Source organism: Podarcis melisellensis, assembly GCF_964234715.1.
Source record: "Podarcis melisellensis genome assembly, chromosome: 10".
NCBI classification, from domain to species: domain Eukaryota; kingdom Metazoa; phylum Chordata; class Lepidosauria; order Squamata; family Lacertidae; genus Podarcis; species Podarcis melisellensis.
The window spans coordinates 68,776,804-68,795,885 of record NC_138542.1 but is presented as its reverse complement, the minus strand read 5'-3'; the positions used below and the strand labels follow the sequence as shown (position 1 = coordinate 68,795,885).

The 19,082-nt window shown below is 46.4% G+C and overlaps 1 protein-coding gene across 3 annotated transcripts in view; it reads left to right on the top strand.

Annotated features, from left to right (window-relative positions):
* The window catches only part of PLXNA4 (plexin A4), a 567,107-nt gene that overhangs the window by 280,838 nt on the left and 267,187 nt on the right, over nt 1–19,082 (top strand). For all 3 annotated transcript variants that reach the window (XM_081926700.1, XM_081926701.1, XM_081926702.1), the window contains one exon: nt 14,859–14,990. In XM_081926700.1, the coding sequence (XP_081782826.1) occupies nt 14,859–14,990 (132 nt within the window). The remainder of the gene's footprint in view (nt 1–14,858; nt 14,991–19,082) is intronic.

Here is a 19,082-nt window from a genome sequence, read left to right as displayed (position 1 = left end):
GCCGGTGAGCGACAGGCGCTCCTCGCTCTTCCCTCCTTCCCTCTCCCCGCCTTCCGTGAACAGCTTCAGGGACAGCAAAAGGAAGGACAGAAGAGGGAGAGGAATCAACCTGAGCTGTCGCTTCAACTAGCCAGGAATACAGGCAAAGCAGAATGGAAAGAAAAACATTCGACGCTGCAAGCTTGGCACAGGTAGCTCACAGCAGCAGGCAGAAGGCAATGCTCTGGGCCAGGGGTCAGCAAACTTTATTAGCAGGGGGCCAGTCCACTGTCCCTCAGACCTTGTGAGGGGCCAGACTATATTTTTTTTTGGGGGGGGAATATGAATGAATTCCTATGCCCCACAAATAAACCAGAGATGCATTTTAAATAAAAGGACACATTCTACTCATGTAAAAACATGCTGATTCCCGGACCGTCTGGGGGCCGGATTGAGAAGGTGATTGGGCCGCATCCGGCCCACGGGCCTTAGGTTGCCTATGCCTGGCTTAGGAGGGGAAGAAGGCGCCTTACACTGTATCTGGTCATTGGCATAGCTGTCAACTTTCAGATTTGAAAATAAGGGATCAGCAGCCTCACCTGTCCTGGGGAGCCTCAAAAATAAGGGATCACCAGCCTCACCTGTCCCGGGGACAGTCCACGGGACATCTAACAATCCGGGATAGCAACGGGAAGCAGCGGGAAACGGCACTGAAAAAGGGAATTTCCCGCAAAAAAAGGGAAGGTTGACAGCTATGGTCATTGGTCCATCTAGCTCAGTATTAATGGGACTGGCTGGCAGAGGCTTTTCAGGTTTTCAGACAGCCTTCTCACCCAGCCCTACCTTGAGATGCCAGGGTTGAACTTGGGAGGTGTAGTGGTTAAGAATGGTAGCCTCGTAATCTGGTGAACCGGGTTCGCATCCTCACTCCTCCACAAATAACCCAGAGATACATTTTAAATAAAAGGACACATTCTACTCATGTAAAAACATGCTGATGCCCAGACCGTCCGGGGGCCGGATTTAGAAGGCGATTGGGCCAGATGTGGCCCCCGGGCCTTAGGTTGCCTACCCATGCTCTGAGCCAATGTGGTGGTGCAGAGGTTAGAGAGAGACTAGGGCTTGAATCCCTCACTCATTTTGTGGCCCCGCGTCCATCATTCACTCACAGCCTTACCTACCTTGCAAGGTCATCTTGAGGATAAAACAGGGAGAAATGTGTATGTCTCCTTGAGCTCCCTGCTGGAAAGAAGGTGCAATAAACAAATCTGCCTTGCTTAGCTCAGCTGGTAGAGCAAGAGACTGTTAATCTCAGGGCTGTGGGTTCAAGGTTCTTCTTCTTTGGCTATCACTTGTAGCCAAGTAAGATTGTCCTCCATAAACACAGTTTTAACAGTGAGTCTGTAAGTGACTGTGGAGGCCAATTCTGGATCCACACATCCTTCCACAGTGGGGACATAGGTTTCTGATGGGAGTTTGCCGGACTTGCCTTCCTCTTAGCTCGTTTCTCCCTTTCGTCCTGAGTTCAAGCGTCTTCAAAGTCCATGACACCTTTGGCAAAGGATGTTCTCCAACTGGAGCGCTCGCAGGCCAGTGTTTCCCAGTTGTCCGTGTTTATACTACATTTTAAAAAGATTTGCCCTCAGAGAGTCTTTCCATTTTTAAGTTTGGAATAGAGTAGTTGATTTGAAAGACGATAATCAAACATACACCATGTTAGGCAAAAGATTCCTGCAACTAGACAACCTGTGTGGTCCCTCCCATCTCTACATTTATATGATTCCCTAATTCTATGAAACAAACACATTGATGATGAGAAAACTGTGTTAGGTGGCCACCAGGCTGGGTTTGATGTTATTTGGTTAATTCACAAAGAACCCTAAACATAGGAATGTAGTGTTGGAGGAGACCCCTAAGGGTCATCTAGCCCACCTCCCACCCCCAAGGAATCACATATTAGTCCTGTCAGATTCCTTATGGTCTGTCTCAATCACTGAGATCCTCTGATGGGCCCTTCTTGTGATTCCTCCACACCCCTGAGGTCCAGCCAGACTTTACTAGGGACTGAGCCTTTAGTGTGCCAGACCCTGCCCTGTGGAACTACCTGCCAGGAGAGGTTTGGCAGCTATCATCCCTGCCTTCTTTTAGACATCTCCTAACGGCCATGTTACTCAGACCACCCTTTGAAGTGTGAATTTCTTTATAACTGACCGGTATTGACTAACCTTTTTATGGACACATTTACTGCTCTTATTGTTGTAATATTGTGTCCTGTATACTACCTGGCTATATATATATTTTATGAAAGTGTAGTCTATAAATCTGCCAATAAATGAATAAAGAGGCCGGGTATTGTGCAAGGCTGCAGGCAGCATTGGCAGCAAAATAACAGGTCTGCTCTGAGCAATCCAGCCACCATTGCTGTAACGCCCAAATTACCTGAATTTCAGGACATATTTGGGCTACCAGTGCATTCATTAGCACTCCTGGACTTTTCTATTTTCATGTGCCTCCCTATTCTCTATGATACGTACAGAAATTGTGGTTTTCTTTTTGAAAGTTTGGGCACAACACAGCTTTCAAAAGATGGATTTGTGTGGTTAAGTCAGATAGAGTTAAGAACCTCCAGATTCCAGACTATCCCAAGTTAACTGCTCAGCTGACCTCCCTACCTCTTTGATGTATAGATAGGTACATCTTAGTTTGAATCCTGTTTACAACTTCCTCCTCCTACACTTCTCTGTGGGACCTCAAGATGAGAGATCACCTTGAATCTATCCTCTGAGAAGAAAGGAGCAAACATAGCTGCCTTCATCTTCTCTAGATTTGTTAGGTTAGATCTACAAACTTGGTTTACACACACTCCTATTGAAGTTAGGCACTTCCTATAATAATGGCATTTTTATTCTAAGGAATTAGATGCAGAAATATAGAATAGGGGACCTCTGACTTGACAGCAGTACACGTGACCAAAAACAATTGGTCTTAGCAGAACCCAAGTTTACCATGAGTCAATAGTGTGATGCAGCAGCAAAAAAAGCTAATGCTATTCTGGGCTTCATCAACAGAAGTCTAGTGTCCAGGTCAAGGGAAATAATAATCCCACTCTATTTTGCCTTGGTCAGACTGCACCTGGCATTGTGCGTCCAGTTCTGTGTGCCACAATTTAAGAAGAATATTGACAAGCTGGAAGGTGTACAGAGGAGGGCAACCAAGATGACCAAGGGTCTGGAAACCAAGCCCTATGAGGAAATATTGAGGGAGTTTGGGATGTTTGGTCTGGAGAAGAGACTGAGAGGTGATAGGACAGCATCTTCAAAGATCTGAATGGCTTCTCACATGGAAGATGGAGCGAGCTTGTTTTCTGATGCTCCAGAGAGTAGGACCTGAAGTAATGAATTCAAACTACAAGAAGAGAAATTATCACTAAGCATGAGGAAGAACTCTCTGATAGTAAGGGCTTCCTCTTGCCCCATTGTTTTCTTATTGGGAAAAACCACTCTTTAGTGTTCAGTTGGAGCAAACAACAATTTAAGTTTTCTCCGGATTGATGCTTGCTCTGAATGAGCACTAGAGAGCGGGTTTTCCCTTGGAAAGGAGCAAGGCAAGGGGGAAACTGCTTGGGCTCATGCCTAGAAAGTGTGGGTCAAGCAGAAAACCACTCGGACCCATGTGTTTTTAAGCAGAAATGTGGACGACCCCTATGAGTTGTTCTACTGTGAAATGGGCTTCACTGGAGAAGACTTCACTGGAAGTTTTTAAACGCAGGTTGGATGGCCATCTGTCTGGGGTTATTTAACTGTGATTCCATGAGGGTTGGATTAGATGGGCCTTGCAGTCCCTTCCAACGCTGGCCCGTTACGGTTCTATGATAATCAACCTTGTTATTTTCTAACAATGCAAGTCCTAGAGATTGCAATCGGCAAAGCCTACTCTGTAACAGAAAAAAACACAAGCCAAACTCTGCAGACTATGCGTGCCAAAGAGTTCCGGTAGGCAATTGGGTTCAGTTTTCCAATAGTTCATCCATGTGTGGTGTTTGTGTTTGTTTGTGTGTGATTCAAAGAGGGGAGCTGTTTCTCTTTGAGTGCCCACTGACTCTCAGTCTGAGCATGTACATCTGTCTGCTGCAGTCCGGCTAGCATCTTTTCAAGTGGCTGTGCATTGCTTGGGCAATCGTGGTGATCTCAAAAAGCCTTCAGTCCCGTTTCCCTGATGACACACACCAGTCAGTCAAAGACCCCTTTGTGGCAAGGCCTGCTACACTTCTTTGGAGTCATTCCCCCCCCTCCAGATCCCAGGAGGTCATCATTGCATTCCGTGTGCGTGAGGCAGGCATGATCTCATCCCCAACTAAAGAACAGTGTCTGGCCTGCCAGCTTTGCAAGTGAGTCGCCACAAGAACAGTTTCCAAGCATCACGTCATATGCGTCCTCATGCAATCAGCAGCACATGCGGACAGATCCCCAAATGTGTTTATGTGGATGGAAGTGCCGCTAAACCAGCTAGGACTTCCTGATAGGAAAGATTAGGAATGAGTTATCGGGCTCTCTCAGGCTTCTGGGTGCCTAAGCAAGCAGTTGATTCCAAACAGGCAAAGCTGAGGCTGTAGGAAACAGAATGTGAAGAAGAAGAAGAAGAAGAAGAAGAAGAAGAAGAAGAAGAAGAAGAAGAAGAAGAAGAAGAAGAAGAAGAAGAAGAAGAACAACAACAACAACAACAACAACAACAACAACAACAACTTATTTATACCCCGCCCACTCTGGGCTGCTCCCAGTCAGATATTAAAAACACAATACAGCATTAAACATTAAAAACTTCCCTAAACAGGGCTGCCTTCAGATGTCTTTTAAAAGTAGAGTAGTTGTTTATTTCTTGGACATCTGATGGGAGGGCGTTCCACAAGGCGGGTGCCACTACCGAGAAGGCCCTCTCACTTCTTGCAGTGAGAGAACCACCAGAAGGCCCTCAGCGCTGGATCTCAGTGTCCGGGCTGAACGATGGGGATGGAGACGCTCCTTCTGTCGAATAGCTCTTACTGTCAGAAAGTTCTTCCTGATGTTTAGTCGGAATCTCCTTTCTTGTAACTTGAATCCATTGTTTGGGTCCTACCCTCTGAAGCAGGGGAAAGCAAACAAACAACTCCTGGGAATGAAGGGTTCATGGAAATGCGGCTCTGTGAGTAAAAAATTACAGTCCCCAGCATGCAGTTTAAATGACCATTGGGCGTGCTTTAAATTATATTCTATAGTAAGAGCACAGGTGGCGCTGTGGGTTAAACCACAGAGCCTAGGACTTGCTGATCAGAAGGTCGGTGGTTTGAATCCCCACGACGGGGTGAGCTCCCGTTGCTCGGTCCCTGCCCCTGCCAACCTAGCAGTTCAAAAGCACCTCAAGGTGCAATTAGAAAAACAGGTACTGCTCTGGCGGGAAGGTAAACGGCGTTTCCGTGCGCTGCTCTGGTTCGCCAGAAGCGGCTTGGTCATGCTGGCCACATGACCCGGAAGCTGTACGCCGGCTCCCTCGGCCAGTAAAGTGAGATGAGCACCGCAACCCCAGAGTTGGTCACGACTGGACCTAATGGTCAGGGGTCCCTTTACCCTTACCTTAAGAGCTGTTTGACGGTGGAAGAGATGCCCTCAGAAGGTTATGGACTCCCCTTCCATGGAGGTCTTTAAGCAGAGGTTGAATGGCCATCTGTCAGGGATCCTTTAGCTGGGATTCCTACATTGGAGGGGGTTGGGCCTAGAGGATGTTTCGGGTCCCTTCCAGCTCTACAAGTCTACTATTCTGTGATTACAATATCTTAGAAGCTCAGTGCAGAGAATTCACAGCCACTGACATTCTTTGCATACTAAATGTCCTGCAGGACACTGTGTGCGAAGCTCCGCCGAAGGTGGAAATCCATTGCCCAATGTCAAAAACCCCCAGGAAGGGTAGGGCCTGCTCCTCCTGGCAGAGGCCGGCTGCTTCTGGGGTAAGCCCAGCCTCGGCTAATGGATGCCTTGGCAGGGCTCCTTGCGCGCTGAATGCTTGCTCTTGGCAGGCTGTTACCTTGAAAAATGAGCTCTCCCGAGCTTGCCTCTTGTTGCTACAAACGAACGCTTCCCATTGATTAGCACAAGCCTTGTAAGTGTCTAATTTATCAATCAGCCAGCGCGGTGGGAGTGTGTGTAAACCAAGATTTCAAAAATTATGTCATCTGTCAATTGACTGGGGAATGTTATTGTTGTGTGGGCTTGGCGCGGAGGGCCCTCACTCAGAGGAGAGATGAGATGGAGGTGAATTGAATCACCTCCCACCGTGGCCGGTGGCCCAAGACTATCGCTGGCCTTCAGGGTACAGGACTCTGAGCCTGGTGAAAAGGGAGGTAAGCCCAGGATGTTCTCCCCTGGGAACTTGCTGAGATGAGCAAGAGGTCTCCTTGTGCACAAGAAATTCCTAGTGGGTTGTGTCCATGGGGATGTCCCCAGTACGTGAAGGCTCTTGTGGCAATCACACAGGGTCCCTGGACGTTTAACGGTCTATTGATCCCTGTGCCACCACTGTGCTTGCTTCCCCGCTGCCACCAACCTGTTACTCTCGGGTAAAACACAGTCCAGGCAGTTAAAATTGAACCAAACAAATAAGTTTATTTTATAAGCCTTAACAAGTTTATAGTTTCTCAGATAATATTCCTGTCAGTTTATTAACTTTAGTTTCTTTACCGGCCTATTCCTTCCTAATACCTTCTGACTGATTATATCAACTGTTTGACTGACTCCTCTTAACAGATTCTCTCACTCTCTCACATCAGACTAGCCCAACCCACAGACTTATCTTCTCCATCTCCTCTCTAACTCCAAACTGACCTCTCAACTACCCTAGTAAAGGTAAAGGGACCCCTGACCGTTAGGTCCAGTCACGGACGACTCTGGGGTTGCGGCACTCATCTCGCTTTACTGGCCGAGGGAGCCAGCGTACAGCTTCCGGGTCATGTAGCCAGCATGACTAAGCCGCTTCTGGCAAATCAGAGCAGCGCACGGAAACGCTGTTTACCTTCCCGCCAGAGTGGTACCTATTTATCTACTTGCACTTTGATGTGCTTTCGAACTGCTAGGTTGGCAGGAGCAGGGACTGAGCAACGGGAGCTCACCCCGTCTCAGGGATTTGAACTGCCGTCCTTCCAATCAGCAAGTCCTAGGCTCTGTGGTTTAACCCACAGCGCCACCCGCGTCCCTTCAACCACCCTAACTCTAACTCTAACTCTAACTCTAACTCCTCCCCTTGGGTTTCCATTGGTTAGTCATTTTACAATTAGTTAACCCTTTCCTTATGAACCCAGCATGATGTCACACACCTAGAAAGGCAAACGCCACAGCCCTCTTCTTCTCAACTGTGACAAGTCTGGCATGGTCAGGCAGATGCCAGGGCCCACTGTTGCTGATGCCCGTCTCCATTTTTCTTTTTAATTAAACTTTCTCTCTTTTTATGATACGGGACACTGAAGAGAAGCACCAGGTGAGGTGGCTGAATTCACCTCCATTCACCTTAATTCCCCAGTTATGTTTCAGGGCCCTGACAGAGGCCTCAGAGACCTTCTGGAGAAACCAGGGGCTTTTTGTGCTGGCTTTGTAGAACTCAACAGGGAATGAGATAGGGTCAGAATTAGAATCAGAATTAGTTGGCTCTGCTTGCCAATGGCTCTGGTTCCTCTCATGGGCTCTGGCGCCACCTACTGCTAATCTCCCTGCCATCTGCCCTACCGGTCCCAATTCGCATCTGTTGCCCCTCCCTCTTTGGCAAAGTGCTTTCCGAGAGAGGATGGGACTGTGCTGTGCATGTCCCCCACTCTGTTTGCATCACCCAAAAGACAGTGAAAAGTTTTGTGAAGAACGAGCTGCATTTTAGCTCAGTCCTTTGGACAGAACAGAGCAGACATGCCCATTTATCAAACGCAGCACTGTCTAGATGTGAAATAATAATGCTAATAGTGTAGTTTATTCATTCACATTCTGTCTTTGGTGACTCACAGAAGACAAAACAAGAACATCGTGGGGGAAAAAGGCATCCAAATAAATAAATTGCTTCAGACTGAAATATTTCAAGGAGGCAGTGGTTCTAAAAAACAAATTTTCACTGTCTAAAAGCTGACAGTCTTGGGGCCACAGTCACCTATCTAGGGAGGCTTTTACATAATTTGGGCACCACAACTGAAAAGGCCCTATCCCTCAGTGTCTCTCTCATGCACACTGCTGATGGCAGGGGAACACAGAGAAGGGACTTAGTGATGGGAGGGTATACTTTTACATTGACTCAAGTACAGTATATTACATGTTCAGGAGAGGTTTATTTGAGAGGTGGCTCATGGATTATGGGCATGCCAAACATATGCACAGTGCCTTCTTGGTGGTGGCTCCCCAGTTATAGGACACTATGTCCAGAGAGGTTCACCTGTTGCTTATGCTTCGGCTGCAAGTGATAGCCCAAAAATAAAAGACAAAGAAGATATGTTCCATGCTAGGTGAAGTCATTATTATTATTATTTCCCCAGAACTTTGAACAACTAGGGTTTAAAAAAAATGCTTTGCAGTTTTTGAACTATTTTGTTTTCCATGCTGGCTGGGTTATGGCTCTGTTTTCATGTTGCCTAATGATGGTTATATGCTGGCTGCTGTGGTCGGTCCTTTTCTGCATAGATTGATTCAGCTATGTGGTTTGCACAGTTGTGAGCCACCCAGAGGACGTTGTTGATTGGCTGGCATACGGTGAGGATGTGGAGAGGGAGGTCCTCTGTACTGCGGCTTCTACCTTAGGTGTTTCCAGGAAAGCAATGACCTACTTGAACTTTCTCCCTGCATGAGTCCGTGTGTGTGCAATCTATACAGTGTACCGGAAAGGATCAGCAACGCTCCAGCCCTTTGATTTACACAGAGGCCTTGCTTTGACCTAATTTTGCATCTCGGTTGGGTGTCCGGCTTAACAAAGGGGTCACTGGGAGATGCTTTCTTTGGATTACAACCTACATCTTTGCCAATAGCAGAGCTTCCCAGGTGTCCTGCTGGCCGCCTCTCCAGCTGCTGCCTTGTGCTGGGATTAGAATGAGATGTGAGTGCTGCTGATATGGATTTTTAGAACATTGACTTGCTTTCAGTGTGGTGTAGTGGTTAAGAGCGGTGGACTCGTAACCTGGTGAACCGGGTTCGCTTCCCCGCTCCTCCACATGCAGCTGCTGGGTGACCTTGGGCCAGTCACACGTCTCTGAAGTCTCTCAGCCCCACTCACCTCACAGAGTGTTTGTTGTGGGGAAGGAAGGGAAAGGAGAATGTTAGCCGCTTTGAGACTCCTTAGGGTAGTGATAAAGTGGGATATCAAATATGTGAGGCATTCCTCTTCCTCTTCTTCTTTTTCTTCTTCAGTTGTGGAGAAAGTTGCCTGGCAAGCCTGGCTCTGTGTTGGTGGGGTCAGCACCACTGAGCGCTAGATGATACCTTGAGACACCCCAAGGCCTCTCCATTCTGGTGCATTTTGGAGGATTTGCACTCATGACAGAATCAGGCTGGTTCTGTGCAATCACGATTTTCACACGAGTCTGTGCCTGGAAAAGATTTAAGGCCAACATACTGCTTTCATTTCTATTCGTTGCATGCCCCAGAGCTTCTTGCAAAAAAGCCTGCAACTTTATACACCACAATTTCTTTTTGGTGTGCTTTTGTGTTCTTTGCCTCGCTTCTGTTGTGTGATTAGTGCAAAAATACCCCCCCCCAAGCAAGGGACGCGGGTGGCGCTGTGGTCTAAACCACTGAGCCTAGGGGTTGCCGATTGGAAGGTTTGAATCCCCACAACAGGGGTGAGCTCCTGTTGCTCGGTCCCTGCTCCTGCCAACCTAGCAGTTCAAAAGCATGTCAAAGTGAAGGAGATAAATAGGTACCACTCTGGCGGGAAGGTAAACGGTGTTTCCGTGCGCTGCTCTGGTTCGCCAGAAGCAGCTTGGTCATGCTGGCCACATGACCCGGAAGCTGTACGCTGGCTCCCTTGGCCAATAAAGCAAGATGAGCGCCCCAATCCCAGAGTCTTCCACGACTGGACCTCATGGTTAGGGGTCCCTTTTCCTTTTATATACAAACTGCATACAAAAACATGTACATTAGAAGATATTTCACTAAAATCAGGTTAAATTCTTAACCTGAAGCACCACTTTAGCTAATGGGGCCTCCTGCTGCTGCCACGCCACCGGAGCACAATTTCTGTTCTCATCCTGAAGCAAAGTTCTTAACCTGAAGCACTATTTCTGGGGTAGCGGAGTATGTAACCTGAAGCGTATGTAACCTGAAGCGTATGTAACCTGAGGTACCACTTTACCTTATTTATTCAAAAGTACAGCTGGTTACATCTTGTGTGTTTATTGCTTAGGCAAACTTGGCCCTCCAGATGTTTTGGAACTACAACTCCCTAACAGGACCAGTGGTCAGGGATGATGGGAACTGTAGTCTTCAAACATCTGGAGGGCCGAGTTTGCCTATGCCTGCTATAAAGGCTTCCTCCTCATAGCAGTAGCTGCAAATTCTAGCCCAGACATTACCTGGGATTTTGGGGGAGAACCCTGAATCTTCCTTGGCAGCGATCTTCACTTTGCAGAGTTTGCAAATCGCCCTTGCGGCTGCCTCCTGCAAGCGAAGACGCAGCCCGAGTTTTATTGCCAATTGATTGGCTGTTAGCAGACATTAGACAAATTAGAGCAGGCCATTAAGCCTGGACGGAGGAGCGTAAATGAGGGAAAGATGGTGCGTTGTTTCCAATGACCCCCCCTCCCCTTGCCTCCTGATGATTGCCTGCCCTCCCCGATCAGCAGGATCAATAAAGCGACATCATGTAGCCCAAATCAATGGAACAGCTGGACTGCCTCACATATATAACGGCCTCAGTGTTAGATCATATGCTCAGGACCTGCTTCCTCTCGCCACCTTGGGAATGGCAACCAGCAAAGAATTACTGCCCGTCCTTTGGGGGACATTAGATTCATAAACTAGGGGAGGGAAACCGATATTGGAAAAGCAATAAGGCATTAGGGAGGCATCTCTTCGGTCGTAATGCTCTGGCCGGCTTGCACTCAGGGCAGCCTGGATTGATGCGCTGAGCACCAGGACTAGTTGCGCCTTGTCAAAACGGAACTTTCTTTTTTCTTTTAAAAATCATTTTTATTAAGTTTTCCATTTTCACAATCCAATCCAATCACATTAAATCTTCCAAATTATACATATACGTATCAAATAATGCAAATATTCTGCCAAATTATTATTATTATTTTGTTGGGACTTCCTATGCTTCAAGTTCGGAGGGGGGGCTCTGATCATCTCATATCTCTACTGCTTTTGATAGTCATTTCTAATAGTTCCTCTAAATCTTCCTGTTGTTAACCTTCTTTCTTTCATGACCTGTGAGTTGTTTCCACAAGCGAGTTGAAGTAAAATGATGTGTGTCGAAATGGAGCTTTCAGCCGCTTTAATCCGATAGTTTCTAATGAGATTAGAAGAAGAAGAGTTTGGATTTGATATCCTGTCTTTCACTCCCCTTCAGGAGTCTCAAAGCGGCTAACAATCTCCTTTCCCTTCCTCCCCCACAACAAACACTCTGTGAGGTGAGTGAGGCTGAGAGACTTCAGAGAAGTGTGACTAGCCCAAGGTCACCCAGCAGCTGCATGTGGAGGAGCGGGGAAGCGAACCCAGTTCACCAGATTACGAGTCTACCTCTCTTAACCACTACACCACACTGGCTCTCAATTTATGAAAGGTCCGTGGGAAGGGAATTAGGCCTGGGACTTTGAGATGGGAAGGTACACCCAATGGGCAGGGTTGCCAGGATTTTGGCATGGACCTTGTTTACCTTGTTTATTCATTTGAGATACTTAAAGTCCCATCCCACTTCATTTCAGCAGTGGGAGAGCTGCGAGGTGGAGCTTGCTCCATCAGATTTGCTGGGAGAAGACAGCTCAGTCAGGGACCTCCTGGCCCTGAAATATGCCAGCTGGTCATTTCTCTACAAATCTATGATTCTATGATGGTTTAGACATTGGTGCCCTGTTTCCATTTTCCTCTCCCCTCCCTGCCCCTTTTGCTTTGTGTGTGATGCTTTATTAGATTCCTAAACCTGCGGGTTGGGACGGTCTAGTTTTGATCATATGTAATCTGCTGAGACAAGCAGAGATATCACCTTGCCGACAAAGGTCCGTATAGTTAAAGCCATGGTTTTCCCAGTAGTGATGTATGGAAGTGAGAGCTGGACCACAAAGAAGGCTGGTCGCCGAAGAATGGGTGCTTTTGAATTATGGTGCTGGAGGAGACTCTTGAGAGTCCCATGGACAGAGGACAAGATGGTTGGACAGTGTTCTCAAAGCTACCAACATGAGTTTGACCAGTGGAAGGCAGGAGTGGGGTCATGAAGAATCGGACAAGTCTAAATGACTAAAGAACAACAATCTGCTGGGGGAGCCTTTGTGGCTGTAGAGCAGGGTAAAAAATGTTCTAAACCAGCGGTTCTCAAACTTTTTCTTTTCTTTTCTGGGCCACGCTTTCAGAATGAAAATTTGCATGCGCCACGCCGAATTCTTTATCGGTAAGAAATACGTTGGAAAGCAAACATAAACAACTCCCAGCAGTGTTCTCCACATGAGTTTCTGCTCTTTTTCTTCATCAGCACACGAAAAAACCCCCAGCATGTTAATGCACCTCTCTAATAACGTGCCCCATTTTTTAATGTATTTCCCCTTGGCTAATATACATATTTTTACAGCTTTCCCTAATACGCTCATACCTCAGGTTGAAGTAGCTTTGGGATGAATATTTTCAGGTTGTGCTCCGCGGTGACCTGGAAGTAACGGAGAGCGTTTTGCCGCTCGCGCATGCACAGATGCTTAAAACGACGTCACACGCATGAGCGGAAGCGGCGAAATGCGACCCGCGCACGCGTAGATGTGCGGTCGCATCTTACGTTTACTTCAGGATGCGAACAGGGCTCCAGAACGGATGCTGTTCGTATCCAGAGGTACCACTGTATACTGCACTGGCATATTATTTTCACCAATACATGCATTTATTTATTTATTTTACTACCCTGCAAAACTTCAGAGAAGCACACGTTTTGTGTTCCAGCCTTCTTTATGGTCCAGCTCTCACCTCCATACATCACTACTGGGAAAACCATGGCTTTAACTATACGGACCTTTGTCGGCAAGGTGATGTCTCTGCTTGTCTCAGGCTGTGTTTCGGTCCGCGTGTTGCATCGGGAAGCGTGACTTCGCTCGCTCTGACTTTTACATGGAAACTGAATCGGGATATCTCCCCTGCCCCATCTATAGCTGCAGCCTTCGTTCTCCCTGGCCATTGGCCATGATGACAGCAGATGGTGGCTGCTGCGGTCTCAAGCTCTAGGAAGTATTCCCCCAAAGGATTGTCCCTATTACCCCTGAGCTCCTGGAATTTTTCCTGCCTTGATGTTGTGCTGCCTGCCGTCAGCTTAGCCTAGCCTAGCGAGGAATATCCTTTGGCCAGGCTAGAGAGGGGTGGAGAGCAAAGGCACCTGCACCTTTAAAGATTAATAGTATTGTTTGCTCATTAAGGAGATCATTCAGGGCCAGGCTGAAGCTGGAAGCCTTGATCGCAAGCATCTGTTTGCTACTGGGAGAGGATATTAATTGCCTTGATACTTCAGTGAGTCTAAATACGACCGCCAGCCCCAGATAGCGTACGAACAAACAAATAAACAAGCAAACAAACAGATGCCAGCAGGGTCCCTCTGATGGCTGACCTTTGCAGAGAGCTGGGCGGCTCTTTTTAATAGCAACCTTCCTGGCAGAATAGAACTGCATGGCGGGAAGGCTCTGGGGAGATGGAATTAATGTCGTTACGTCAGGGTCCTTCAGGGCTGCCAGATTGGCTATGGGGCGGGACTTTGAAAGTGGAAACTGGTTGCAGGGTGAATTTGATTTAAATCAAATTGGTTTAAATCATGGTTTAAATCACTAGTCAGTAAGACTTGATTTAAATCTTTTCTTTCTTTCTTTCTTTCTTTCTTTCTTTCTTTCTTTCTTTCTTTCTTTCTTTCTTTCTTTCTTTTACAGAAAGACTCATGCTTGCTGGTATAATCTTAATATTTACAGCCGTATGAAGGTTTCATTTTTGGAATAATAAATTTTCAGAGTAGTTTTATTATCATAAATGCATAGGCAGATGATTGTGATATTACGGTGAGGTTTAATAAGTTAACTGTTTATATTTGGAGAACTTTTCTGCTGTACATTGGAAGGAGGAAAACAATCATTTCCTTAATAACCATTTAAACTATTAAACATGACACAATTATTAAGGTTAATGGGCTAAATAAGGCCACAACTTTATTGGTTACAGGTGATGAGCGGTATTGGCTTAGGCATTGGTCCTAACTTAATGCAAGTTTTGCCCTTTATATGGTTGTAACGAGTGCAGAGAGAATAATTGGGTGCACTCTTCCCGCCTTAGATCAAATCTATGCTTCCAGGTGCCATAAGAAAGCTGCAGAGATAGTGCAGGATAGTGCACACCCCGGAAATGATCTCTTTCAGCTTCTGCCTTCTGGAAGAAGGTCCAGGGCTATAAAGACTAGGACTAGCTGCTTGAGAAACACTTTCTATCTGGTTTTAAATGCAGTGTAATGAGTCTCTATGTGAGTATATTGTATTCAGTTATGGGGTATCAGAGTTTTTAGGGGCTAACCAGGCTAGGAAAGTTGAAATAGCAGGATTGTTGGTTTTTGAATGTCTGATGTAGATTTTTTCAATTTCGTTGTTCTGTATGGGGCAATGACAATAAAGATTATCGTATCGTATTGTTCCTTTGCCTTATGTCTCCCTTTTTTGGTTTTTGCAGATCCGTGTTGATGGTCCCATCAGAGGTGCCCAAGAGTATGAGATTGTCCAGGTGGTGGATACCGGTCCAATCTTGCGGGACATGGCTTTCTCTGTGGATCACAAGCATCTGTACCTCATGTCTGATAAGCAGGTGAGTGGCGTGGCTAGCGTGCGCTGCCATCCTTTAACCCCAGGAATAATTGTGTGTTTGTTTTTCTGCTTGTGGACAGGCAAAGCCTCTTCTGTTTAGCAAATTCTGGATCATGTTTCACAGTGGGACTTGTTTCGTTCTCACCTTAAAGAGGCAACAAAGAACCAGCACTGCTACTGAGGCCACACAATACCCGTTCTGCTTCTGTACAAAATCGGTCTTTGGACCTCCCTGCCTATTGATATCAGGTAGGCACCTTCATTGGACTCTTCTTGGTGCCTGCCAAAAACATTTTTATTTAGGCAGGCCTACCCAGATACTTAGGGGATGCAGGTGGCACTGTGGGTTAAACCACAGAGCCTAGGACTTGTCGATCAGAAGGTTGGCGGTTCGAATCCCTGCAACAGGGTGAGCTCCTGTTGCTCGGTCCCTGCTCCTGCCCACCTAGCAGTTCGAAAGCATGTCAAAGTGCAAGTAGATAAATAGGTACCGCTCCAGCTGGAAGGTAAACGGCGTTTCCATGTGCTGCTCTGGTTCGCCGGAAGCGGCTTAGTCATGCTGGCCACATGACCTGGAAGCTGTACGCCGGCTCCCTTGACCAATAAAGTGAGATGAGCGCCGCAACCCCAGAGTCGGTCACGACTGGACTTAATGGTCAGGGGTCCCTTTACCTTTGCTTACCCAGATACTTAGAATGCTAAGTGTTTTACTTGTTTTTACTCACAATTTTATTATTTTCACAAACAACTTTGAGGGGCTTTCCCCCCATTCAAGTGGTATATAAATGTCATTAAATGAATGAATGGCCGATGTGGAGGTGTTCAGCAGGTACCAAGAAGAGTGCTGTGAAACTGCCTCCATAGTGTCAATGGGCAGGGAGTTCCGAGGTTTAGGTGCTGCCACACACAAAGAGTGATTTCTTGCAAATGCAGAACATGTATTATGTGGTGCCTTGAACAGTGCCAGTTCTGTGGATCATTGTGGTCTTCAGTTTAGCTCTTTACACACCAGTGACAATTTAAAGAAATAAAAGCCTTGTGGAAACTCATCAGCATTTCAGTGGATAAATAACAGCTTCAACTTCGATTTATGGTTACTACTTCTTGCTATTTTGTGTCGGTACTAAAGCCTATGGTGGAAAGTGCTGTGATTTGCCATCTTGTCGCAACTATCAAACTTTTATTTTCAACTTTTCGGGGCCAAGGAAGCCCAGCCTGAAATGTGGTGTCCATCTGAGCAGCCTGCTGTTATGTGTGTTTACTTGGTAGTGCTCCCACTCTGTTTCACGGGACTTACTCCTAGGTAGGAGCAGGTGGGGCTCATCAACCTGGGAAGGAAGGAAAACTCTGGTCCTAAACCTCCACTGGCTTGGGGCTATAATCATTTATGAGAAAGCATTTGGGAGTAAACTCAAAATGAAAACCAGTACCGGCTGCCCTGTACTGCCCTGTACTAGAGAAGAAAAAGCTAAGGATTAAACCCTACCCTAAGACAGTTGGAGGGTGCCTTTGTACACCTTCTTCCGACAATTCCTGCAGCCAAGCTGGTGCCAGATGCATTGCTTTACTTTCCTTTGGACCACACCAGCGAGGCCAAGAGTGCAGTCTTGTTATCTGGGCAGCCTAGGACCTCCATATACACTGCTCAGGCCTGCAACCCCGGGCAGGTCATTCCAGTGTTGCTAACGTAGTAAAAGCAACATGGGAGGTGGCAGTTATGAGTTACTGGCCTCCTCAGCCACAGCAGGTGCTGTGATTCTGCAGTAGTTTGACTTCACCCCTAGAGGCACACTCCATTGTCTCTAGAGACAGAGGGATGCCAGCAACTCGCAGGTAGGGTGCACAGAATTGCAGCAAACATTTTGCGCCATGTACGCTCTTCCTCTCCCTGTGGTGCGTTTTTTCTTCCTCTCCCTTTTGCCAAACTTTCCTTCTCTCTCTCTCTCTCTCTCTCTCTCTCTCTCTCTCTCTCTCTCTCTCGTTCTCCTCTTTTAAATAGTCCAGAACAAATGAAGTGGAACGGATGGAATTAGTGCTGTCAATTGCATGTTGCAAATGAGAGTCAATGACACGAACCCAAGTTGAAGACCAAAGTTCTAGAGCTGTGGTTCCGAAACTGGATGGTACCACACCCTGTGGGTGGTGATATTATATTGGGTGGGGTGCTAAGAGGCACTGAGGTAGCAGGGGCCGCTGGAGGCATAAATGACTTTCAGACTTTGCAAACCTGGTATTCTTTGTAAATCTGGTTCATCTATTCTGTGGAATGAATCAAATAGTTTTAATTGGGTTTTGAACAAATGTGCAATTAACTGCTACTGCTTTGAATTTTACAGTGGTGTTGTCTTCCTTAGTGCGCCATGCAAACCATTGTTCTGAATAATAGGATAAGAGGGCACTAGGGATGAGTTCAGTGCTGGATTTACATATAAACTAAACAAGCTATAGCTTAGGGCCCCACTCTCTTGGGGGCCCCCTAAAAAAAATCTAAAAGTATTTCACTATTAATATACTTCTTAATTGTATTTCAGTTCAACAATTACTTGGATAAAATACATGTTTTGTTATGTGCAAATGGCTTGAGATACCTATTAGGTCCGTAAATTACCATATAGCATATATTCAACACAAAAAACCAGCGACAATATGTTGTTGACAAAAGACAGCTGGACATATAAAGGGCCCCAATTACCCTCAGTAGCTTAGGGCCTCATCAAACCTAAATCTGGCCCTGGGTGAGTTTTTGGAACCAACGGGGCAGTGGCCTGAAAAGGTTTGGGAACCACTGGGCAAGAAGATTTGTGTTTGTCCCGTGGGTACCTACCATGTTCTTTCGAGGGTGCCTGTTATTACCTCGCCCTTCTCCTCCGCCATGAATATTCATATACCAAATATGAGCTGTATAGGAAGGAGAGGTGCCGTTTTATCCATTCATCTTCATTAGCTACTAAGCCATAAGCTATAACTCATGGGCTGTGAGGGCAGCGGCGACAAAGGACAGATTGCTGCTTCTTCTTCTACCTTTCTCTCTCTCTTTTTTGGCCCATGTTTTGCATAAATGACAATCTTATCACTGCTACTTTCTGCTTCCCGTCACTCACTATCAATCATCCTTTTCTTATCTGAGCTTTAGATGGGGTCTTGAGGATAAACGAGATGAGATTCCGACACAACCATTTGTTAAAACCCAGGTTTTCACCAACTGCAATATAAAGTTTGTCAGATTTTTTTTAGCAACCTGGGTGCATGAATGCTGTTGTTGTTTAGTTGTGTCTGACTCTTCGTGACCCCATGGACCAGAGCACGCCAGGCACTCCTGTCTTCCACTGCCTCCCGCAGTTTGGTCAAACTCATGCTGGTAGCTTCGAGAACACTGTCCAACCATCTCATCCTCTGTTGCCCCTTTCTCCTTGTGCCCGCCATCTTTCCCAACATCAGGGTCTTTTCCAGGGAGTCTTCTCTTTTCTTATGAGGTGGCCAAAGTATTGGAGCCTCAGCTTCAGGATCTGTCCATGCTTCCTAGGTTTTTCGTTTGCCCTGCAACTTTTCCCAGGAAAACCAGCTGCTCACCATTGAATCACATCAAACGTCAATCCTTAGAAAACCCGGTTGATTTTTGTTCCAACTCAGCGGTAAACAGCGAGTTTTCCCAGTGGGAGTGTGAACAAGTCCTACTTGTGTTATGTATTTGCAACCCCAAAACTCTGACTGTGCTGGTGAGCCTTTGGAAATAGACGATCTTGATCATCGTAAAGCGTATCATGCCAGACACTCATAATTCATCTTGTGGTCAGTCTATTTCCCAGACCCAACTCAGTATATGTAACAAATATATATTGGACAGGGCGTTTGGAATACCAAGATGTCAGTTTAAAGGGGTGTGTAGTCATGTGGGTTCTTTGGTTATTCTAATTTAGGGTCTACTGCCTTTCCTTTAAAAAAAAATTATCAGTATTACATATGCTACCCAATCGTTACTACTGGGGCTTCTTCAAGTTATGATGAGCAGCTTGGATGCGGTTAAGAAAGGTCTCTTTGTCTAAACATGCCTGCAGGTTTAGGAGCAACGACATCATGAGATGAGATGAGATGT